At 38.1% G+C, this 25,708-nt stretch overlaps 1 protein-coding gene across 5 annotated transcripts in view; it reads right to left on the reverse strand.

Moving 5' to 3' along the window:
- ANO6 (anoctamin 6) overlaps positions 1-25,708 on the reverse strand; it is a 236,138-nt gene that overhangs the window by 71,870 nt on the left and 138,560 nt on the right. For all 5 annotated transcript variants that reach the window (XM_011936066.1, XM_011936064.1, XM_011936063.1 and 2 more), the window contains 5 exons: positions 18,893-18,958; positions 17,676-17,963; positions 17,360-17,473; positions 15,203-15,318; positions 8,562-8,696 (listed from right to left, as the gene is read on the reverse strand). In XM_011936066.1, the coding sequence (XP_011791456.1) occupies positions 8,562-8,696; positions 15,203-15,318; positions 17,360-17,473; positions 17,676-17,963; positions 18,893-18,958 (719 nt within the window). The remainder of the gene's footprint in view (positions 1-8,561; positions 8,697-15,202; positions 15,319-17,359; positions 17,474-17,675; positions 17,964-18,892; positions 18,959-25,708) is intronic.

Below are 25,708 nucleotides of genomic sequence, written 5' to 3' on the forward strand. Positions count from 1 at the left end.
TTCCATTGGTCTATATCTCTGTTTTGGCAGCAGTACCATGCTGTTTTGGTTACTGTAGCCTTGTAGTATAGTTTGAAGTCAGGTAGCATGATGCCTCCAGCTTTGTTCTTTTGGCTTAGGGCTGTTTTGGCAATGCAGGCTCTTTTTTGGTTCCATATGAACTTTAAAGCAGTTTTTTCCAATTCTGTGAAGAAAGTCACTGGTAGCTTAATGGGGATGGCATTGAATCTATAAATTACCTTGGGCAGTATGGCCATTTTCACGATACTGATTCTTCCTATCCATAAGCATGGAATGCTCTTCCATTTGTTTGTGTCCTCATTTATTTCATTGAGCAGTGGTTTGTAGTTCTCCTTGAAGACGTCCTTCACATCCCTTGTAAGTTGGATTCCTAGGTATTTTATTCTCTTTGAAGCAATTGTGAATGGGAGTTCACTCATGATTTGGCTCTCTGTTATTGGTGTATAAGAATGTTTTGTCATTCTTTTCAAACCTCATACTTAGAGCTCATATTGTGAACAGCACTATCACCAAAGTGTCTGTTGAAAGCGATTGGCAAGAATTATTTCACATTGTAGCTGCCTGAGGCAGTGATACCAGTAGAGGTTAACAAGTGGTCAACCAAAGAACTTAAAAGGAAAAATTAGGAAATGAGATGTGCACAGCGGGCTCTAGAAAGTTCCAACATATTTCTGAGATTGCAGAAGGCCATGCACATGTGTAGGACAGTGCACATGGACAAGAAAGACCTGAGAAAACCTTAATCCCTCACCTCTGACTGACTTTGAGGTTCTGCATTGGCAAGAAGGAAAAGCTAAGGAAGAACTGAAAACTACCTGCTAGAGCATTAAACACATCCTCAGTACACATGCACACAGAGCCATGAGGCAAAGACAGAGAAATGAAAATTACTGGTAGTAGGCATTTAATGCAATCACTAGCTAATCCAATCATTAGCTAACAACAAATCTTATTGAACACAGACTGCAATGGTCGCACATGACAAAGACAAGTAGTTCAGGAAAGTAACTAAACAAAGGGAAGCAGCTGTAGCAGTGATAATAACAAACAGAAGCAACAAAAAACCCTGAAGAGGGAAAACATCTGATTTCCAGATTTGTTACATTATAATACTTAAAATGCCCAGTTCTCAACGTAAAATTACAAGACACACCAAGAAACTGAAAAGTATGGTCCTAACACAGAAAAAAGCAGTAGATAAAGCTGTCCCTGAGGACACCCAGATATTGCATTTATTACATGAAAACATTTTATATTTAGCAATTCTACGTATTTGGAGAACTAAAGGAAATCTTGCCTAAAGAATTAAAGGAAGCATGACAAAGAGAATATCAATAGAGATAGGAATTATTAAAAATAACCAGTTAGCAAAGTATAATAACTAAAATAAAAAACTCATTAGAAGGGCTCCTCAGCAGATACGAAATAGCAGAAGAATCAGCAAACTGAAAGCTAGGTCTATTAAGATTATCCAGTCTGAGAAATGGAACAAAAAAGGAAAGAGGACAAAGGAACACAGTCTCAGAAATTAGTGGGACACCATCAAATATACCAACACATATATTATAGAAGTCCCAGAGAAAAAAGGAGAGAAACAGAAATAATAAGCAGTGGCTGAAAACTTCCCACATTTAATGAAAACACTATTTTGCACATCCAGCAAACTCAACAAATTCCATGTCGGATAAACTCAAAGAGATCTAAACCTAGGAGTGTCATATTCAAAGTGTCTAAAGACAAAGACAAAGAAAACATGGCAAAGAATGGTGAAAGCAGAAAGAGAAAAGTGATTCATCACATATAAAGGGTCCTCAGTAAGATTAACAGCTAACTTTTCACAGAAATCATGGAGGCCAGAGGCAGTGGGATGATACATTCAAAGTGCTGAAAGAATGACTGTCAACCAAGTATTCTATCTCCAGCAAACCCATCCTTCAAAAATGGAGAAATTAAGACATTCCCAGATAAATAAAATCTGAAAGAATCTGTTGTTGGCAGAGACTTGCTGTATTAGTCCGTTTTCACACTGCTGATAAAGACATACCTGAGACTGGTTCATTTATAAATAAAAAGAGGTTTAACAGACTCACAGTTCCACATGGCCGGGAAGGCCTCACAATCGTGGCAGAAGGCAAAAGGCATGTCTTATATGGAGCCAGGCAAGAAAGAATGAGAGCCAAGTGAAATGGGTTTCCCATTATAAAATCATCAGATCTTGTGAAACTTATTCACTACCATGAGAACAATATGGGGAAAACCACTCCCATGATTCAATTATCTCCCACCAGGTCACTCCTACAATATGTGGGAATTACGGGAGCTACAATTTGAGATGAGATTTGAGTGAGGACACAGCCAAACCATATCACCTGCCATACATAGATTGAACACCTTATTTATTTTATTTTTTTTGAGACAGAGTCTCACGCTCTGTTGCCCAGGCTAGAGTGCAGTGGCGTGACTTCAGCTCACTGCAACCTCTGCCTCCTGGGTTCAAGCAGTTCTCCTGCCTCAGCCTCCTAAGTAGTTGGGACCACAGGCATGTGCCACCACACCTGGCTAATTTTTTGTATTTTTAGTAGAGATGGGGTTTTACTGTGTTAGCCAGGATGGTCTCGAACTCCTGACCTAATGCTCCACTGGCCTCAGCCTCTCAAAGTGCTGGGATTGCAGGCATGAGCCACTGTGCCCAGCCCAGGTTAAACACCTTTAAGCCAAAAACCTGAATTTGAAATGCTCCAAAATCTAAAACTTTTCAAGTGCTGACATAATACTCAAGGAAAATCTTGACTGGAGCATTTTGGATTTGGGATGCTCAAATGGTAAGTATAATGCAAATTTTCCAAAATCTGAAATCTGAAATGCTTCTGGTCCCAAGCATTATGGACAAGAAACACTTAACATATACTAAGAGAGTCCTTCAGGCTTAAATAGATACTTGACAGTAACTCAAATCCACCTAAAGAAATAAAAAGCAGTAATAGAGCTAACTACATATATAAATATAAAAAGCAGTGTAAGCATATTTTTGTATGTCACTATTTTCCTCTATCTTATTTAAAAGACACAAAGCAACAATTATTAAACTGTTGGTGAGCTTATAATGCATTGAGTTGTAATTTGCATGATGATAATACCACAAAGGAGTAGAGAAGGAACAGATCTACACCAAGTAAAGTTTTTGTATACTATTTGAAATTAAAATTTTAAATTAAGTTGTTAATTATAATCCCCAGAGAAGCCACTAAAAAACAATAAAGAAACAACAATGGAATTAGAATGGCATATTAGAAATATTTAACACACAAAAAAGTAGTAATGAAGGAATAGAAAAACAAGAGACAAAAAGACACATGAAAAACAAATAGCAAAATCACAGATGTAACTCCTACTTCATGAGTAATTACATTAAATATAAATGAACTAAATATTAAAATCAAAAGCCAACAAATGGAAATAAATGAAACAGAGGACAGAAAAGTTAAAAAAACAACAAAACAAAGTTGGTTCCTTGAAAAGACAACAAAATTGGCAAACTTAGCTAGGCCGATCAAGATAAAAGAGAAGACTCAAATGGTTAAAATCAGAAATGAAAGGGGAAACATTACTGTTACTCCTACAAAAACGAAAAGGATTATAAGGGGATACTATACATAATTATAAGCCAACAAATTAGACAACCTAGATAAAATGAATTCCTAGAAAAATATGAACTACTTAAGCTAGCTCAAGCAAAAATAGAAAACTTGAATAGACCTATTTTCAACAAATAAAGAGAATGGATTAGCAGAAAAAAAAATTCCTGCAAAGAAAAGTCCAGTCTCAGATGGCTTCACTGATGAGAGGAATTAACACCAATGTTTCATAATCTCTTTTAAAAGCAAAGAAGAGGGAACACTTCTCAACTCATTCTATGTGACTAGTATTGTGATGATACCAAAACCAAAGACAACATAAGAAACTAGAGACCTAATATCTCTTGCAAATATAGATGGAAAAATCTCCAATAAAATACTAAAAAACCAAATCCTGCAACATATAATAAGTACCACATACTATGACCAAGAGGGATCTATCCAGGAATGCAAGGAGGATTCAAAGTATAAAAATCATCAATTCTTACAATATACCATATTAATAGAATAATGAACAAAAACTACACACAAGATAATGTCAATAGACACAGAAAGAGCATCTGGCAAAATCCAACACCCTTCCATGATTAAAAACACTCAAAAACTAGGAATAGAATTTTCCCAACCTGATAAAGAGTATCAACGAAAAAACTCACAGCTAGTATCATACTTAATGGTCAAAGACTGAATGCTTTCCTCCTAAGATCATTATATAGAAGGATCTAGTCAGGACAACTAAGTAAGAAAAAATAAAGGCCTCCAAATTGGAAAGGAAGAAGTAAAACTACTTCTGTTCACAAATAGCATAACATTGTATATAAAAATCCTAAGGAATCCACCCAAAATACTATTAGAGCAAATAAGCCAGTTTAGCAAGGTTGCAGGACACACACAAAAATCAGTATATAAAAAAAGCAATTACATTTCTATACACTACAATAGGTAATCCAAAAATTAAGGAAACAATTTATAACAGCATCAAAAGAACAATGCACTTAGAATAAATTTAAGAGAAAAAAGAAGTATGAGACTTATACACTGAAACTATAAAATATTGTTGATAGAAATGAAAGACCTAAATAAATGAAAAGACATCCTGTGTTCATGGATTAAAAGACTTAATATTATTAAGACGGCAATACTCTCCAAACTGACCTATGGAATCAACGTTGTTCTTATCAAAATCCCAGCTGGAATTTTTTTTTTTTTTTTTTTTTTTTTTGCAGAAATAGACAAGCTGATCCTAAAATTCACATGGAAATGCAAAAGACCCAGAATAGCCAAAACAATCTTGAAAAAGAAAAATGAAAATTTGAAGTTTCCAATTTCAAAACTGACTACAAAGTTACAGTGATCAATAAAGTGTGGTACTTGCATAAAATGCACACATGTAGATCAACGGAAAACAACTGAGAGTCTATAAACAAACTCTTAAATTTTTGGCCAACTGCTTTTCAACAAGGGTGCCAAGATAATTCAACAGAGAACAGTCTTTTCAAAATGGTGCTGGTATACCAGATATACACATGGAAAATGACAGAGTAGAACTCTATCTCATACCAGGTACAAAAATTAAAATAAATCATAGACCTACAGCCATAAAACTCTTAGAAAATAAATGTTAAAAAAAACTTCATGACTTTGGATTCTGAATGGTTTCTAAGACATGACACCAAAAGCACAAATAACAGAATGAAAAGGTAAACTAGAGGTCATCAAAATTAAACATAATTTTGTTTCAAAGAATACTAATAAGAAAGTGAAAACACAATTCACAGAATAGTAGAAAATATTTTCAATGTATCTGCTATGGTTTGAATGTGTCTCTTCCAATTTAGGTATTGGCAGTGTGGTAGTATTAAGAGGTGGAGACTTTAACAAGTGATTAGGCCATGAGGGCTTGTACCTCATGAATGGGATTAGGTGCCCTTATAAAAGGAGTTGATGAAAGGAGTTCTCCCCACTTGCCCTTATGCCTTCTGCTACGTGAAGACGCAGCATTCCTCTCCTCCAGAGGATGCAGCCCTCACCAGACACCACATGCTGGCAACTTGATTTTGGAATTTCCAGTCTCTGTAACTATGAAAAATAAATTTCTATTCTTTACAAATTACCTGGTCTATGGTACTGTGTTACAGCGGCACAAACAGACTAAGACAATATACAATAAGGGACTTCTATTCCAAATATATAAAAAATGCTTACAACTCAACAATAGAAAGACAACACAATTAAAATAGGCAAAGGATTTGAATGAACATTTCTCCAAAGAAGCTATACAAATGACAAACACATGAGAAGATGCTCACCATCAGTAGGCATTAGAGAAAACAAAGTCAAAACTGCAATGACATACCACTTCATAACAACTAGAATGGCTATTTTTTTTTTAAGTGCTGATGAGGATGTGAAGACATTAGTGTCCTCATACACTGCAGGCGGAATACGCAGTCACTTTGGAAAATACTATGGCAGTTCCTCAAAATGTTAAACCTACAGTTACTGTATATCCCAACAATTCCATTCTTCATTATATTCTCAAGAGATATGAAACCATGTGTCCCCACCAACACTTGTCCATGAATGTTCATACCAGAATTATTCATAATAGCCAAAGAGTAGAAACAACCAAAATGTCTATCAATTAATGAATAAACAATGCAGTTTATACATATAATGGGGTGTTATTTGGCCACAAAAAAGGAATGAAGTACTGATACATGCTACAACATGGATGAACCTTAAAGAGTAGGTGAAATGAAAGAAGACAGTCACAAAAGGCCTTATACTGTATAGTTCCACTTTTATGAAATGTTCAGAACAGGCAAATCCATAGAAACAGGAAGTAGATTGGTGGTTGCCAGGGGCCAAGGTAAAAGGATTAGGGAGTGAGTGCTAATGGGCACTGGTTTCTTTTGAGGGCAATAAAAATGTTCTAGAATTAGATGGTGGTGATCACAACTTGGTGAATGCACTTAAAATACCTGAATTGTTTACAAATTTTTAATATTTTCAATTTTATTACATACTGAGTAGATTCACAAGAATAGAAAACATTTAAAATATTTAAAAGCTTTTATGAAATGTCCAGAATAGGTAAATCCCTAGAAACAGAAAGCAAATAGATTAGTGGTTGCCTGGGGCTAAGGGAAAGGGGCACACCTGAATTGTGCACTTTAAAAAGGGCATTTTATGGTATATAAATAATATCTGTATATAGCTGTTATTTTTAAAAGGGGCATAAGGGCCGGGCACAGTGGCTCATGCCTGTAATCTCAGCCCTTTGGGAGGTCGAGGCAGGCGGATCACTTGAGGTCAGGAGTTTGAGACCAGCATGGCCAACATGGTGAAACCCTGTCTCTACTAAAAATACAAAAATTAGCCGGGTGTGGTGGCAGGCGCCTGTAATCCCAGCTACTCAGGACGCTGAGGCAGGAGCATCGTTTGAACCCGGGAGGTGGAGGTTGCAGTGAGCTGAGATCATGCCACTGCACACCAGCCTGGGTGACAGAACAAGACTCTGCCTCAAAAAAAAAAAAAGAAAAAAAAAAAGAGGGGCATCAGCTTCAAATGGGCATTTGAAAGAAACTATAAAAGTAACTGAAAATATTTATAATGTATATATTTTACAGATATCTCATAAATAATTAAAGTCAAATAGTTTTGAGCACAGGCAGTATATCCCCAAGAACTTCCCTCCATTTTCTGCAAATTAATCTGTGTGAAATGCTAGGACATATGTGGTGTAACTATCACGGTGATTTTGTAAAACGAGTTTTAACAAGAACAACCCATGAGGACCTTATAAAAATGCAACTTTTGCACTTTGAAATGTATTTTTGAGATTTTTTTTTTTTTTTTAACTAGAAAAATGTACAAACCAACACAGAAGTTGAAGACGAATTTAAAGAAAAGGTAACAACATTCGGCCTTTGGCCCAAAACTCTTTTTCAGTGAGGAGGGAAGAGTACTTTAAAGCCACCTGCAGCTTTCGAGCTACGAAGCCATAATGGGTACAACACGCTCAGAATCCTCTGTTAAATCGAAGGGTAATTATGTTTATTCATCAGGGCTGCCATGTAGGCAACCTACCTCAGGAGCAGGCTGACATGCTTGGGGCTTGAAAAATTTGGTTATCAGCTCATTGCTGGTGCCCAGAAATTTTGATCTGGCTGGCACACCTGGATAGCGGCCAGATGATCAAGAGAAAATGCCTGGTTCCCTGCTACATCCCTGCTGGAAGTTGAGACCACCAAAAGCAGAGGTCTAATTATACCATTCAGAACAGTGATGGTGAAACTCAGAGTGCTCTGGCACCCACATATATCCCTTTAGACAGTGCAGCTGGTGTCTGAATTTCAACCTCAGCACAATTTTTGATTACATTTTTTAAAACATTGTATGAACTATTCTTTTAACGTAAAAACCAAAACAACTACTGAGTTTTTAAGCAAGCACTTTTTAGTATATATTAAGAAGTCATTTCTAAAAGTAAAACAAAACAAAAAACAAAAACCCCACTAATTTTCCCAGTGGAACCCTGAAGAAATCAGAGCTGCTTTTGGCTCACATCTGCAGGGCTGAGTGTACATTCCTCTGGGGGCCAAAAGTTCAAGGGCAATTCTCCCGCCTCCAGTCCTCCTTCCTTTTTCAAACAAAATATTGTCTTAAAATATTGGAGTGTTTCCTAGGAGTAATATTCCTGTCAGAAACTGGGTTGGATTATCCAAGAAAAAAATTTTTCCATTTCACTTAGTTATTATGCTCAGAACAAAACGGATATATCATCCAAGCAATGAGTGTTCTCCAGTCAGTCTTGTCTTACCAAAACAGTTTAAGATCATGAAAATAATTTTATGTCTAACAAACTTTTCAGCATGGCAACAAGGAATAAACAGAGGTTACCTCCATGTACAGTTATCTTGATTAAGATATCCATAGAGAAAGCAAGCCACTCCTACGATTGCGGCCAGGAGAAGCATCTGAGTGTAATAGCCCAGCCAAGCAAAGTAGATTCCAATCTTCTCTCCATAATATTTCCTGAAGAAAGACAGAAATTATTTTTAGAAGATACAAATAATTACTCTGCAGCTTCATCCTAATATTAATTTCTGATTTTAAATAAAGGAGGCTTTAAGCTTAAACCTGACTCGATTCACCCTTAAAACATTCATTTTCACAGCAGACCCTGAATTCTATGAAACAAAAAGTGTATTATACATTATAGAAGAACTGATCACTATCGCTGGTTTGCCTGGTGAAAGTATATTAAAATACAGCAAGGGAGAGAAAAATGCTGATTATGGAATAAATACAGAGTATTACTATCATTCTTTGTAAAGATCAGCACTATTTTATACATTCTCCAAAAGACTATTCTTTATATGCATGAGGCAAATGAACATGAACAATCTGCTCAGTTATTTGCTTTTACTTAACCAGGGAAGTTCCTTGGAGGAAATGTAACGTAAATCACAAATACAGTTGAGCTTTAAACAACACAGGTTTGAACTGCGTGGATCCACTTAGATGTGGATTTTTTTTTTCAATAAAAGATAAAGCTAGTGTGCCTGCCTCTCCTGCCTCCTCTTCCACTTCCTCCACCTCTTCCCACTCTGTTACCCCTGAGACAGTAAGAATAACCCTCCTCTTTTTCCTCCTCCTCAGCGTACTCAATGTGAAGACAAGGATGAAGACCTTTATGATGATCTATTTCCATTTAGTGAATGGTAAATATACTCTTATGATTTCTTAATAACATTCTTTTCTCTAGCTTTATTGTAAGAATATAGTATATGATAAATATAACATTCAAAATATGTGTTAACTGATTGTTCATGTTATTGGTAAGACTTCCAGTCAACAGCAGACCATTAAAAGTTTAAGGGGAGTCAAAATTTATATGCAGGTTTTCGACTGTACGTGTGTGGGGGTGTCAGTGCCCTACCCTTGCGTTGTTCAAGGGGCAACTGCAATAATAATAAGAAAAATAATAATACTAATCTGTAGTGGAAGTCTCTCTGACCAAAATTTTTGCAAAACTTATGTAAGAATGAAAGAAGGCAGGATGCATATGACTGAGAAACCCATCACCCTGTATTCCTTATATCTAGCTCTTCTATTTTTTCCTAATTTTTAAAAACTGGTTAATGGTATACTCTGGGGTAAAGCGAGGCCAGGTAGGCAAGATTAAAGAGTACAGGCCGATCAAGAAGCAGTGCCAGAATTGTTCCTGAAAGGAAGGTCAAGTACAGTCAGGCAGAGTTTAGGAATGAAGAGATGGTTCCGGTGACTGCTGCTGTTGCTGATATTCCCCAAGACTGACTCATTTCTGCCTTCATCTTGATCTGTAGAACAAGGAGATTTACTTCACTCTGAGGCCTGCGTGAGACTTCAGGCTCAGTATGGAGCTGGGCTGAACTCCTTGGTCTTAGCGTTGTGGGGACTCAGCTCTGAGCAAAACCTGGAGTTCTGGGAGACTTCAGACAGGAACATCCCTGGGCTGGACCAGCACTCACAGGGAAGGTCTGAGACCAGCTCCATGGGTCACAGGCCTGGATGTAGGTCACATTCACAGGGAAAAAGGAAGAGCTCAGACAGACCTGAGGGTGGAATCGGGAGATGGGAGGAACACAGTGTGGTGATTTTCACATGACCGGAGCTTTGCTGTCTAGCTCACGGAAGGCAGGCAAATGGCAGGTTCAGGATAGAGCCCGGAAGAGAAGCCTGGCCATGGATTTGAGATGCCTTGGCCTCTTTTTGGTTATGCTCTCTGTAATAAGTTTTCATCAGCCATCCATCCTGGAAATGCCATATTTAAATTGGAAAGAATCTTAGAAGTTGCCTGGTCCAACCTCCCAATAATAAAAAATATCCTGCTGTGTTTAAAGAGCTGGTCAGGCAGTCTCTGCTTGGTTATTTACTGTGACAAGGAGTTCAATACTTTCTAAGGCATCCCTGTTACATTGTAAGCAAGGCCAGAAAGATTTTTCAAATCTTAAAAGGAAACCTGTCTCTTAGTTCTTGCTGAAAAGCTGGAAATAATGAGGATTCCTTCAAATGCAGTATTTTCTGATCATTGTCCCTCTCTGCCAAATACCTCCCAACTCTTAAAATCCATTTAACACAATTCAGCTTTGATTTTTAAAATCAAAGTTACAAGTACATAGTCATTAAATAGTCTAATAGCTCTAGAAGGCTGGTTATAAAAAGGAGCAGTCCCCTACCCCCTCACCTATTTCCTGCTGCCCAGAAGCAGTCACTTTAAACTCCTATAGTTGATGCTTAGAATATTTACTTTCCTATCTCTAAATAACACGCAAGAAGTGCTGCTTATTGATTTTTCAGTTTGGTGCATCACCTATTGACTTTCTATTCTGGAAGATGTGGATTAAGCTCTCTTTCAACCCCTTACCTCATCTAAACATCCACATCTCTATTCCTGTCATCATCATATAGTTACATATAACTTTTAGTTAGATTAATATTCTTGCTTTACATTATTATGATTCTATAAACACTATTCACAGCTGAATCAAGTCATTGCTATAATTACTTTCTCATCCCTGCTCAGTATCTTGTTCTCCCTAGAGTTAATAATTGTCTTGATGGTTCATTGCTTAGTTTTGTGTACTTATCAACAATTCAACCCCAGACTCTCCCCTAATGTGTCACTTTCTCAATAGTTTCAAACACATGAGATCATCTATCAGTTTCAACTCCTTGAATAAATGCCCTCAGACCTCCTTCAACCTTGACTAATGACTCTCCAAGCCCCGCCACAGAACTGTGTCACCTGGGATCTCTCTGTGCCTCTCCCTTGTGCTGGCATTTCCTGTTTACTAACTCTTAGGTCTTCCTTCTTGGTGAAGCACCTCCTCCATTACCTTGCACATCTAAACTGTGAAAATTCCTCATACTTAACAGTTTGAGCATACATAGAGTTACATATATATGGTCAAACTTTCCTTAGACATGTGAAGTTACTGCTGTCTTTTAGTGTGTAGTGTCATTGAGAAGCACAATGCTTTTGAGTCTTGATCCTTTGTATGACTTTCTTTTCATTTTGCTTTCTAAAGGCTAGCAGGATCTTCTTTGTCCCCAGTGTTCTGAGCCATCGTGTTGGAGTGACTCAGTGGCTCTATTTTCATCCTCTAGGCTGGGTACTCAGCAGGCTCTTTCCACCTAGAGACTCATGATGTTCAGTTCTTCAGATACTTCTCCGGAAGTACTTCTCAGATTTTTTCCCTACATTTTTTATCCTCTGGTTTCTCACACTCCTATTATTTATACATTGTACCTCCTGGACTGATCTAATTTTTTATCCTTTCCCCCTTTTCTATCCCTTTATAAGTTTTGCTCTATGCTCTGCATAATTTCTTCAACTTCATTTTCTAATGGCTTCTATTGGTGTTTTTCTGTCTAATCACATTTTCAGTTTCCAAGAGCTAGATTTTATTCTCACAACAATCCTTTCTTATAGGATCCTGCCCTTGTCTTGTGAATACCCTATTTTCTTTTATTACTCTGGGGGTAAAAAATGGGAGTTTGGAGGGAAACTTTTCTTTTTCACCTGTGCAAAGTCTAGTTCCCATAGGTTGCTGTTTCCAGTTTGGTTTGCTTTTTGGGAAACCAAATGGAAAGAGCCCATTTTCACTGCAGTAATCCCTGGGAACCACAGATGAGGTTTAATAGCCTGAATGTTCAATGGGTTACTAGTGAGAAGCAATGAAGGGAAAGAACATGTGGACCAGGGACAGGGGACAGTTAAATGCATTTCCCCTAGCAAAATATATTTAAAATAGTCACGAAATTTTCTTTACTGAAGCAAAAATAAATAAAAATAAATAAAAAATAGAGCACATAAAAAATGATTAAGAACCCATCACTCTGCCATCAGATGCTATTGGCTTAACATAAAAGGAAATTAATAAAATGGAAACTTCACATGAATGTCAACCTCAAATATTTACATATGTACAAACATCTTTTAAAATCTTATTTTACAGGGTAAACAGAGTTAATGAAAGTGCCTCTTCATGACTGTAATCTCAGTGATTGAATGACAAGGGAATCCAAGTATGACCACACAAAATAAAGAAATCTCTTATGAAACAATGAATCTAAGCAAGGATTGTTGATAGCTGCTATCATCACAAAAAAGAGAGACAAATGGACATTATATACCTTCTGATATAAGTACCCAACTCCACGTATAATGTTCTTGTGTAAAATCTAACCTCAATCAGATTAAGCTTCTAGATGAGGATCCAATTACTTAGCTAATGCAAATACACAAATTATGTAGTCATAGCAAATACAGAGGAACATGTTCAACAACACCACAGGAGAGAATGAAATCAGCGAAACAGGCAATGCAAGGCATTCTTTCAACAACAGCAAGGAAAACAGGAAATAAACAGTGAAACTGAGACCAGAAGAAATTTGAGAGATTGTATTAACTGCAACCTCTGGACCATGTTTGGATCCTGCTTTGAACTAAAAAACCATTAAGTTGTTTTTGGGACAATAAGGGAAATCTGAATCCTGATTATCTGATGATATTAATTTTTTTTTTTTTTTTGGAGACAGGGTCTTACTCTGTTGCCCTAGAATGCAGTGGCACAATCATAGCTCACTGCAGCCTCAAACTCCTGGGCTCGAGCAATTCTCCCATCTCAGTCTCCTGAGTAGCTGGGACTACAGGTGTAAGCCATCATCCCTGGCTTTTTTGTTTTGTTTTGTTTTGTTTTGTTTTTAAGACTGGATCTCACTATGTTGCTCAGTCTGGCCTCAAGCGATCCTCCTGCCTTAGCTTCCTGAAGTGCTGGGATTAGAGGAATGAGTCACCTCACTCAGCCTTCCTTTTCAAAAGGGGGTATTCTGGTTATGTTTAAAAGACACCTTATTTAGAAACAGATGCTAATGAAATGATATGACATTTGGAATTTGCTTCAAAATGATCCAGTGGAGTAGGGAGGGAAAGAAGTGGGAGTAAAAGTGAAACAAGATTAGCTATGAGTTTATAATTTTTGGAGCTGGGTGACAGATGAATGCAGGCTCGCTATGATACTCTATTTCTGTATATATTTGAAATTTCCCACGGAAAATGTAAAACAAAACAAATATTCATTTGTTTAAAACTTTCACTTTTAAGGTATAGTAGTTTTCTCAAGTAGATGGCAAGTGCATGGGGCATTGAGACACCATAAAAAAACAGGTACAGGACCCAGGCAGACATGAAGTTAATTCTCCTCTCCTCTTCACTCTCCACATGCAATCCATAAACAAGTCCTGTTGACTCGACTCCCCAGACACATCCCAAATCTGCTCCCACAGTCTCTTGCCTGGCTCACTCAAACAGCCTCCAACCTAGTGGTCTCCCTGCTTCCTGTACCCCTTATAATCCATTCTCCACATTATCTTTGCAAACTGTGAATAGGATACAATGACTTAAACATTTAAAATATTACAACTGCTTCTCACTGCAATTAAAGTCTAAACTCTTTTCGGCACTCCTGCCACCCCTCTAACTTCATGTCTTATCATTCTCTTTCTCACTAGCACTGGTCTTTGATGTTCCCTCAAACTTGCCAAATGTGTGTGCATCTCAGGGCCACTGTACAAGCTGCCCCTATTCCTAGAAGGATTTCTCCCAAGTCCTCAAAGTACTGACTCCTCTTCACGATCCGGTCTCAGCTTAAATGTCACCTCCTCAAAGATAACTCCCTAAACTCACTTCCCACTCTGCCCTCCCATCCAATTGCTCTGTTATTTTCTTCACTTCAATTAGAAATTCTGTTTATTTATTTTCATATTTTATTGGCTTGTTTGGGTGTTCTTGGTCTATCTCCCACAAGCCAGTATCCTCAGCACTGCCCAAACAATGTAAGCTTCTGGAGAAAAACCAACAGCGTACTTTGGGAAGAAAAACTCTTGAGCTAGTCATTGTATCTTGTGGGATACAATGAAATAGAACCTAGCAGCAGACACAAGAGAAGAGTAAAACTGCATGTCTTACCATACAATAGAGGCTACATCTAACATTTACTTCTGTGCAATATGGAATTTGGTGGGTCTGCATCCCAGTTCCTGGGTGGGAGGTAACCTCTAAACCCTTGGAACTTCCTGAGAGATAGGAGTGCCTTTTTATTCACGGTGGGACCCTAGGACTATGCCTGATAGTTTATGCCAGTGAAGTGGCTCATGGTGGGCATCTAGAGAGTTTGTGCTAATGAGATGACTCAGGGTGGAGGCTGGCCGTGCAAGAAAGATCAACCATACGATTAGAGAACTGGAGCTTTGAGACACATATTACTGGCCATCTTCCAGGGAGAGGATGGTATTGGAGATTGAGCCACATGGGTAATGATTCAATTAATCACGCCCACACAATTAAGCCTCAATAAAAACCCTGGCCAATGAAGCTCAGCACTCTGGGTCAGCTCCCTTAGCTGGCAAGAGTCTTGATGAGTACTGTCACATTCAGATGCTGTGGGGTAACACCCTGAGTGCCTCCCCCTGGAGTACTCCCTACAACCCCTCACCTGATAAGATCCAAGGGCTGCTTTTTGTATATGCTTCGAGGATGAGCCCATTCTCTGTACAGAAGGTACCGTTCATTAGGGCAGCTGGGATCCTCTGACTGACGGCGGAATTTGCACTGTGATGCAGAAGGGAACATGTGAGCACCATAATCATCATGTTTTCACAAATCTGTTTCTTAAATGCGATACAAATATTTGATAGTTAATTGTGAATAAGGGGTCCTCACCTGCTGGAAGGGGTGGAAATACCATCTAATTTTTAGTGATTCTTAACCAGGCATGGTACTAGCCTCCTTGGGGGTCATTTGTGAATGTGGGCAGGATGAATGATTCGGTGTTATAATCCTGGGGAGCACTGCAGGGACTCTGTGAGGGCCCCAGAGATGCTTAAAATGCTTTCAGTGGGGGCAGTTCTACACAATGAAAAATTGGGCCACCCAAGTGCCCAAATCACCACACCAGAGGAACACGTGATAGCCCACCCCTCTCCATGGACAATGGGGAAACCAGGACCTTGGCAGGTTAACAGCAGGGTCAATTCTAAAACCTAGGCTTCTTTGCCCCCAGTTCAGCAGTTATTCTGTGATAACAGATAGAAAAAAACAACAAAGCTTGATATCATGTTATACACTTAGCTTATTCAAGAAACAAAACTTCCTGCTTAAATCCAATTGTCTTTTTTCCTAACTCATTTTTCTTCTTCTGGCACTAGAACCAGATTACCACCCAGCCAAATCAGGGCATAGGCCCTGACCTTCACACATCTCCCTCTCAAATACCACATGGGACCATCAGTTAGCCTGAATACAGGACCACTGCAATTAGAAGAGGTTTTAGTGGAAAAGACCTGGCCAAATGCAAATGTCAACTGCTATAGAACCTTGGCATCCCAAATTAATATTCGTGACAGCTATTTGCAAGTAGCCTCAAAATTCATATCCTGCTATTCGCTATTAGCTAAATTCAGTGGGGTACAAAAGTAAAACACATGGACTCTCAGGCTGGATGGCTACATTGGGTCTCTTAGGATCAGTATTTACTTCACCCAGCTCCCTGTTCTCTACTTTTCCATGTGTGTCAAGCTGCTGTTTAGTGTCCTAGTTTTATTATGTTATTTAGTACATTTCAATATTGTCTATCCACAAATACATGTACTATACAGTAGCAATTACCAATATCAGTCTTTGCTTTCTTTGGTCTTACAGAGTCAGATGAATTGATAGTGAATATAACTAAGTAATAATGCAATATAATATAGTATTTATTTCAATGATAGAGTTTAAACAGCTTTAGTTTAAAGCTGTTTACAGACCACTGTAAATGTCCCTGCATTTACAGTGGTCATATTTTAAAAATTTCATTTCACGAGAGATGTTCTCGGCTAGAGAAGTACTCTTGAATTTGAGGGGTTGCTGTAGTCTCAGAATGTAGTCCTTAAAAAAATGTCAACAATCTGGGGTACTGCCATTGTCACAACAACCCTGACAGATGCCTTTTTAAAAGCCTAGGAATATTCCAGGGGACAGTTTGAAAATCATATTCCAAATGAGGAAGTAAAGTCTATGTTACAGAAAATGATAAATAAGAAGGTCTAACATGTATTTTGCTGACAAAGAACTATTTTTTTTTGGTTGATAATAACATCTGTTAGTAATTATGAAAATAGCTAACACTTATAATACTATTTATCATATGCTAGGGACTAACATTTGGATTAATTTAATGGATTAATTTAAAGCTCTTAACAACTCTAGGAGGTAGGTTATAATTTATTCCCAGCTTATTGATGAAGAAATGGAGGAAGAAAGGCTAAGTGACTTTCACAAGGTCATCTGGCTAGAAAGTGGCAGGGCAGGCATTTTGGTCCCAGAAATGCTAACACAGATTAACTGCTAATCTATACTGCTTTACACATTAACTGTGAGAGAGGTACTGTCCATTCATTCATTTGCTCTTTTAAAACTGAGTATCTTTATGACTGGGATCCATCTGTGAACAAAAGACCTGGTTCTTACCCTAAATGAGCTTGTAATCTTGCAGTATGTTCCCTTCATTTTATTGAGGAAGAAACTTACAGTCAGGAAAGTTAGCCCTTTGCTATTGTCAACACCAGAGTATACAGAAGGCCTTTTAGTTCATTTTTGCCTTTTAACTTACATCATGGAGTGGGAAAGCTGCCTTGTAGATCCCAGAGTTTACAAGTCTGTTGATCCCAAACTTGCTAACATTGTTTATCAGTTGATACTTGACCCGAGAGAGGATGAAGTAAACCTAAAAAGATTCCAAAATAGAGTGTGTGGTTTATACAGTGTAACTAGCCAATCCAATCATTGTTTACTACTGTAACATGAATCTACTGGCATATTTCTTTTCTTTTTGTGCGGTTTTTAAAAATAAAACCAAACCAACCAAACCACAAAACAGCAGGTTCCAAATTACCCCAAGACAGCAACTAAATGTGGTTTAGACTTACAATGCGGCTTCTGGTGGCTGGATTGAAGAAAGCATCTCTATCAACAATGTAAAAATCATTCATCCGGTTCTTCTCAAATGGGGCAGTGAAAAACTCTTGCTCTGGCTTGATGATGCTTTCATCTACACTGAGGACTTTGGTAAACCAGTTGAGTGTACCAAAGGCTGAGGACCGGTTTTTCAGATCATTGGGTTTCAGAGGCAATTTGATGTGCATTATCTCAGCATAAGTACATAACACCTCCCATGGTGCATGTACTTTTACAAATACAAGCTTGTCATCCAAAACCTATATTGAAAAAATAAAAACACAGAACAAGAAACCAAACCAACTATTTTCACAATTTTAAAACACGCAGAATTTTCTTATGGTTGATGGTAGCTTAAAAAAAAAATACAGAGAACACCACTAAAAGTGAAGATAACAATAAAAACAGATTTGCAAATCATCAAAAATTTTTGCTTTAAAGACAATTTCTTGGTTTGAATCATTAAGAAATTCAAATTATCAGTTTATAAAACTATGAAAATAATTTATAAAATGAAGAAAACCGAACTTATTTGTCTATCACTTTACCCAAATAATTGACAAAGTAAAAACACTAGAATATTCATTGTAGTGCTATCATAATGAAAAATTTTTAATTTTCTAAACTTTGAGCTGTTTATTGTCTATCCGTTCAATATCATATTATGTGGTTGTTAAAAATGTCAAAGAATTATGTTTATTGCCATAAATCCATTTGCTACATATTAAAGGGAAAAAGCAAATTATAAAACTGTGAAGTGGTAATTTTGAAAGATAAAAAATGTGTATATATATATATTTTTGAGGAAAACAGCTCAGAAGGACTGCAAAATTATTTATGGATCATTAAGATACAGATTATTTTCCTTATTCTTATATTTTCTAATTTTTTACCATAAACTGTTTTTTGTATAACAGAAAAGCTTTTAAAAGTTTCTTAAAGGCAGAAAATAATCATTCATACATGCATTCATTGTAAAATTCGTTGGCTATTAAAAAAGATCTGCTGGTTTTGATCAGAAAAAAAGACTACATTCTATACAATGCAGATTTTGATTGACTCCTCTCCCAGTCTATGACTAAGATGTGGCCAGGGCTGCGTGTTTCCAATGTCACCCCAGTATTCTAAGTGGCATGAAGCTGCCCAAGAACAGTGGTCAGCCAAGGGCTGAAAAGGGACCAATACTTACTGATCTTGTTGCTTCTAACTGCAGGCCATGACAGATAAGGTTAGATTCGTATGCTTGTCTTTTCCTCTGTCAAAAGAAATTGGAATATGTTAGACCTTTAGTTTACCAAAGGCAGAAAAAGGCATTCTTTAAAACAATATTAATAACAAAACCAAACTAGCGTGGACCTGAAAAAGAAATTCATCAGCTCCAAATGGAACAGAAGCAATGAAGCAGCTCTTGCTGCTGGTGACGTATAAGTGTTGGATCCCCAAGAGAATGCCGTGGAGGGTAGTTCGGTGCCCTGGCACCCTCGCAGGCCCTGGGCTGTCCCGGTGGGGTTTCAATCATCTGAGGTAAATAACAGTATCCTGCTTTGACACAATCCCATGTACTTTTTGGCTCACAAAAGCATACAAATTGAGCTTCCTGAGTCCTATTCACTGATACGAGTTTTCAGAGTTGAAGATTTCAGATTTTAAAAATTTGATTTCCATACCATTCAAATGGTTCAATTACTGGATGTGTATGCGTCATCCCTGCATATCTTGACCAAATTAAATAAAACAAGACAGGCAATTTTGGCAAAATTCAGAGAATTTTTTTCTGTCTGCAAGACTGAGATGTTTGTGAAGCTATAAATGTCTAAATCTATAAAAATAGTGAACTAAATCTATATTACATGGCCATTTCAAAAGATACAGAATATACTACACTTATGGATATTAAATTTTAGATGCCTAGGCTTTTGCCAAGCTGTGCCCAAAGTTGTAAGGGAAGCAGGCAAAGATGCAGACTTGTTTGACCTTTTAAAAAGAATGCTTTTCATGACAAAATAGTTTATACTGCTTTGTGAAATGAAGAAAATGAGTAGACACAGAGGTTAAGAACACAAGCTTTGCTATGGTTTAAATATGTTCCCCAAAAATCATGTCAGAAACTGAATCCCCAATGCAACAGTGTTGAGAGGTGGGGCCCACTGAGGGGTGATCAGGTCACAAGGGCAGACTTAACAAATTAATGACATTATCACAGGAAGGGTTTCATTAGCATGGAATGGGCTCCTTATAATAGTTTGGCCCCCTTTTGTTTCTAACCCCCTGCCCCATTTTTGTTTCTCCCCACCACCTCTCTCTCCCCCACCACTGTGGGGGTGACACTGCAAGAAATCACCAGATGCCAGCCCCCTTGATCTCAGACTTCTTAGCCTACAGAACTGTGAGCCAATCAATTTCTGTTCTTTATAAATTAGTCTGTGGAATTCTGTTGCAGCAGCACAAAATGGACTAAGATGAGCTCTGTAACCACACTTCCTGGGTTCGAAATCTGAATTTATTATTCGTCAGCTCCATGACCCATGACAAGAAAATTAAACTCTTCATGCCTCATTTTCTACATCTGTAGAATTAAGAAAACCCACTTGTTTCCTTTTTAGGGTCTTGTGAAGATAGGATTTAAACTACGTAAAGCACATGAAGTAGAATTTTCATTTCCAATAGTGATGAAAGGTAACTTGGAGCAAGCCTTACACTGAAGACAGCTGAAAAAGCTGGGTGGAGTATTTAGCACAGCAGTTAACAAGATAGAGAGGAACTGCTAGGTCCAGGTCGAGATCATCTAGTGGGTCTGGCAGTCAGGCACTTTACCCAGGGAGCAGTACTCATGATCTGCCCACTCTAAAGGGACAGAGTGGGGATGAGCTGCTGTGCTATGCATAGGGCCTAGAACATAAAAAACATCCCATTAACTAGAAGTAGGTGAACCTGCAGGAAAAAGACCAAAGGTCAAAAATTAAAAGAATATACTTGGTATTTGGCTAAATTTGAGTCCAAGTGGAATCCTTGATGTATTGTGTAGAAGTATCAGAAAAAGGATATTGCTTTGTTTTTATATCATTAATAAATGGTTGTACAGTACTTAAAACATGCCAGACACTGTTCTAAGAGTTGTACAGATATAGTACATTTAACTGTTTGCTGCAATTTGAACGTACAGTAGAGTAGCAGAGGAAACCAGCAAGGGGTATAACTTCCCTAAAAACAAGCAAATGGCCTAGAAATGCCCCACTCAGATAGTGGTAAGGAGAGTTTCAGGTACAGCTCTCCTACTCTGCTCCCCGCAAGTGACTGTTCCCTCTGGGTGTCCCCATCCCCGTCATCTCTGCAATTCATCCTGAGAAGTTCTTCAGCACTTTCTACCTCTGACCCACCATATTCCCAACTTGAACTTGAAAGTTGACTCAGATTCATTCTACTTCTTATCTAAGCAGTACTTCTTCCCTCTAAATCCTAATACTCACATTGTGATTCTTATATAGGAGCCCAGTCCTTATTTCTGATTGATTACCTCTTTATTACTGAGTAAAGCATTTTGATCCCACAGACAGTGTTCATCAGTATATGCCCGACATGGTTTCGATTTCTGTCTTTGTCCAAATGTCATGTCGAACTGTAATCCCCAATGTTAGGAGAGGGGCCTGATGGGGGGTGACTGGATCATGGGGGCGGATTTCTCCCCTTGCTGTTCTCGTGATAGTGAGTTCTCATGAGATCTGGCTATTTAAAAGTGTGTAGCATCTCCCTTTTGCTCTTATCCTCCCGCTCCAGACATGTAAGATGTGCCTTCCTCCTCTGCCATGATTGGCAGTTTCCTGAGGCCTCCCCAGCCATGCTTCCTGTACAGCCTGCAGAAAGTGAGCCAATGAAACCTCTTTTCTTTATAAATTACCCAGTCTTGGGTAGTTCCTTATAGCAATGTAAGAACGAATACAATACCTAACACATATCTGTTAAAAGAATATACTCAACAAGCATTAGTTCATTTACAAACATTTCTTGAGTGCGTTCTATTTTGCAGGCATCCTGCAAAGTGCTAGAGACTGAAAGAAGAATTTAAATTAGTCTGCTACAGAGGAATTATAGGGAAACTTAGTGTCCAGTGACCTAAGACTTTCTCCCAATACAGAATGACTGCAACATTTATTCATGTGCTTCCTGGCACTGTAATGGACATCTGTCATTCTTTATGGCCACTCATTTTAAACTCCTACCAGAGCCCACATCCACTATAGCAGATAAAAACACAGACATTCCTTTTCCTGGTCTCCCATGAAATTCAGCTACTGGCACTTGAGCTAGGCCCTGCCAACCGGACTACCTGGCTCCAGGCTCCAAACTGAATGCTAGTGATGCAAAGAAGCCAGGCCCAGCAGAATACATTCTGGGGTGGCTACGAGAGCAAATGCCAGTTCCAGAAATGGTAGAGGTTACAGCAGGAGCTTCCCATAGCTACTGCTAGTCAGTGGTACCAGCGGTGCTGGCAGCAGCCCTGTGCTCAGGACAGCAACTGTGCTTTTTTTCCTGCAGCAGAATTTAAGGTACTGCTTCTGGCTGCCTATCTCTAAGCTTATTTATCTAACCCTTCAGGAGAATCTGTGAGTTCTCTAACATTTTTCTGATAAACTCTTGATATGCTTAAATTACAGTTCATTTCTGATACCGGTAAGCAAGAATTCTGACTAACAGAGAGGCCACAAACTAGGGAAAACATGTTAGCCCAAAACCTAAAACATGGTACAGTAGAGGGAGGGCAAAGGACTGACACCGTGAAATTCTTTCCTTCAGGGGAGATGACTCACCCTGAGGCTGTACAAAGGGCAACACATGGTCTCACTAGCAGGTCATAGCAGGATCCATGCCTGTGTCTTTGGTATCCTCTAAAATTCAGTCATGAATTTCAGTTAGCATGTGAAAGCTCAGGCCCAAGGATTTTAGCTCTTGGAGACAAATGTCTTCATTAGAAGAGGAGGAGAATCAGTCAGAAGAGGGTCTTCTCCAGTGGCTTGATGGATACTTTAACAATTAAGTGCTGGTAGGAAAATAAATCATGTAACTGTGTTCAATGGCCTTATGATAAATTCATGGTTCCCATCGCAGTTGGCCTGTCTCCTTCCTGGCCCCTAGCTATCCACTAGGGAGCTGTTCCAAACATTTAAGGTGCTCCTTGCACTCATTACCTAACTTCCAGTCCAGCATGCTCTGCAGGTGACCTCACCTCCTTCCTTACACAGAAAAGGGCAGCCACTCACTGGAAACTCCTGCCAGTCTCTTTCTTTCTACCTATCAACAGCTGGGCACCACCTCTCTTCTTGGTGTCAGAAGTCCATCCTTTCATCTCTCTTCTTGAGCTTACTTTGGCAATATCTCCCATTTTTCTCTTCATTGCTTTTACTCCTCTGCCAAAAAACACCTTAAATGTTTCCCAGTCTTAAGAATATTAAATCCTCCCATGGCCCTGCCTGCTGTTCAATTACTGCCCTCACTTCAGAGATGTCTTTTAATCTTGATATCATTAAGACTTAAAACAAGCCTATAACAGAGTAAGCATGCAATAAATGTCTAATGAATGAATAAACTGAGTGAATGGTGGATCGATGACTGCCTGTTACGCCAGAATGAACTAGGAGTATAAATGGCTGCAGTGCAGCAACTGGGCTCCTTTGTTCTGAGCCCCCTATATTTTCCATGTTCTTTTACTTACGGGTATTACAGGACATGGTGTAGAAAGAGAGATGCAGCTTAATTCTGAAGTACACCAACACCAGATAGATAGCACAGGGACATTCATAGCATGAAGTGATTCCTGGACGCTTCAGAATTTGAATTACCAGATGACAAAAGAAATGAGGCTTAGAGAGCCCAGAATGAGCCAGCGCCACATGAGGGCAGTTATATCAGACATACCAAACACAAAATATTTCTGTCTTGGTTTTATCAGCGGTATCAGCTATGAATGCAACATGCTGAATAGTGCAAGTCAGACATGTACCTTCTTGGTGGAGTTTCTAAACTGAGGCTACAACTCATCACCTTCAAGGGACTCTCTCTTCTCGGAGTTTGTTCTAACAAATAGCCCCTGTAGTTTTTGCAGTTTTGGTTTTCCTGTTACTCCTGAGCATAGTGATTAGATTCTGAGTCAAAACTGAAATCCTGGCTCTGCCATTTACTAGCTCTGTGATGTCTGGGCAAATAATCAGCTCTATAAGCATCAGCAGTTTCATCTAAAAAACAGAAGGGAAGAAATAGCTTCATTTTGGGATTATTTTAAGGATTAAGAGTGATCATGGGCATAAAGCACTCAGCATGATGCTTGGCATACGATAAGCACTGTAGATATGTCAGCCATCACCATTACCTTCTCTCTGCCTTTCAACTTGCTCGACTTCCCTTATTCCTTAAAAAAAAAGAAAAGAAAAGAAATTCTCTCTATTGTGCATGGCTTAGAGGCTCATCTCTGTTTTAAATACCAAATATCTAACAAAACAGGTAACCCCACTCACTCTGCCTCTACACCATGCACCCAGTGACCCTTCATCCTTGCAGTGGGACACCAGTACACCATTTTATGGGAACTCATTTTATGGGAACTCATAAAATTAATGAATATGGGAACCCTGCAGTGGGACACCAGTACACCATTTTATGAGAGTCACCTAGACTCCCCCTTCTTGACTCTTCTACACCACTTGGCTATCCTGATCTTCAGGCTACCTTCTTTGATATCTGACGGATATCTATCTTTTCATTCTCTGAAGGATGTGAACATACCATTTCATCTCTTCTGCCTCATTTCTACATATAAGGTTGCTGGTGAGAATGCATAGCACATATAATATCATAGATGCAGAAAACATTAGGAATACTTCCCTTCAATCTCATTTTAAGAGCTTGATAATATTCTCTCAGAGAGGTGTACCATTATTTATTTAACCAATTTCAAATGGTTGGTTATTTAGGTGGTTTCTACCTTTTTGCTATTATGAAAAATCTTTGTGCATCCATTATTATTTCCACAGGATAAGGTCCTAAAAGTAAAATGGTTAAAGAGTGTACTCAATTTTAAGTTCTTTAACATGTATTGCTGTACTGCCCTCCAGAAAGGTTGCATTCTATTTTAGCTCTTTACAAAAAACTCCGGAGATACTCACCTGATTTCTCTCAGGATAACTGGTAGACTTTGGACTTGGTTTATAATGCCCTCTTTTTACCACCAACTATAAATACTTAAACAGTTGAATCAAGGATAGGACATTTTTATTTGCTTAAACACATTAATATATCACCTTCGTGTTATTTAATAAGACAGTTCTTATTATTTTCCTTTGGCATGGCAATTCACAAATAACTAGTGGAATATTTTAAAAATTGATCAAACCAGTTTTCTTGGTTTGTCGGGTAGCTAAAGTAAATTAGCATATGTGCTATATTTGTCAAACAGGGATATATCAGGAAAGGACTGCTTACTTAAGAAGAGACTGCTTAAGTCTCTTTAATATGAAATCATCTTTACTTCACTGTAGAATTTACATTTGGATAAGTAACAGTGTTCTTGACATTTAAAAAATTAGGGTAGAGCTGTCTTCCATGTTAAAAATGAAAGATAATTAATATTGCATATTGGCTGACATAGCCATCACTCAATAAATATTTGCTGAATAAATGAATATCTAAGGCCACACAATTTTAAAGTAAAAATTATCTGTGTCTCTTACTGGAAACTTTATATAAAAGAACCTAAACTGATAGTCTATGATCTCTATTTGGCAGTACAAAATGTTTAAACTAGGCTCACTGACTTTAAAAAAAAAAAAGGCTAGTCATAAATTAAACTGTGTTGTAAATGTCTATATCTTCAGGGGAGCAAATTCATTTGCATTGGAACCAAATTTAATTTTTGTATTTTAATTTTTTTTATTACTATTATACTTTAAGTTCTAGGGTACATGTGCATAACGTGCAGGTTTGTTACATATGTATACTTGTGCCATGTTGGTGTGCT

This window comes from Colobus angolensis, unplaced genomic scaffold, assembly GCF_000951035.1.
Source record: "Colobus angolensis palliatus isolate OR3802 unplaced genomic scaffold, Cang.pa_1.0 Scaffold150, whole genome shotgun sequence".
Lineage (NCBI taxonomy): Eukaryota > Metazoa > Chordata > Mammalia > Primates > Cercopithecidae > Colobus > Colobus angolensis.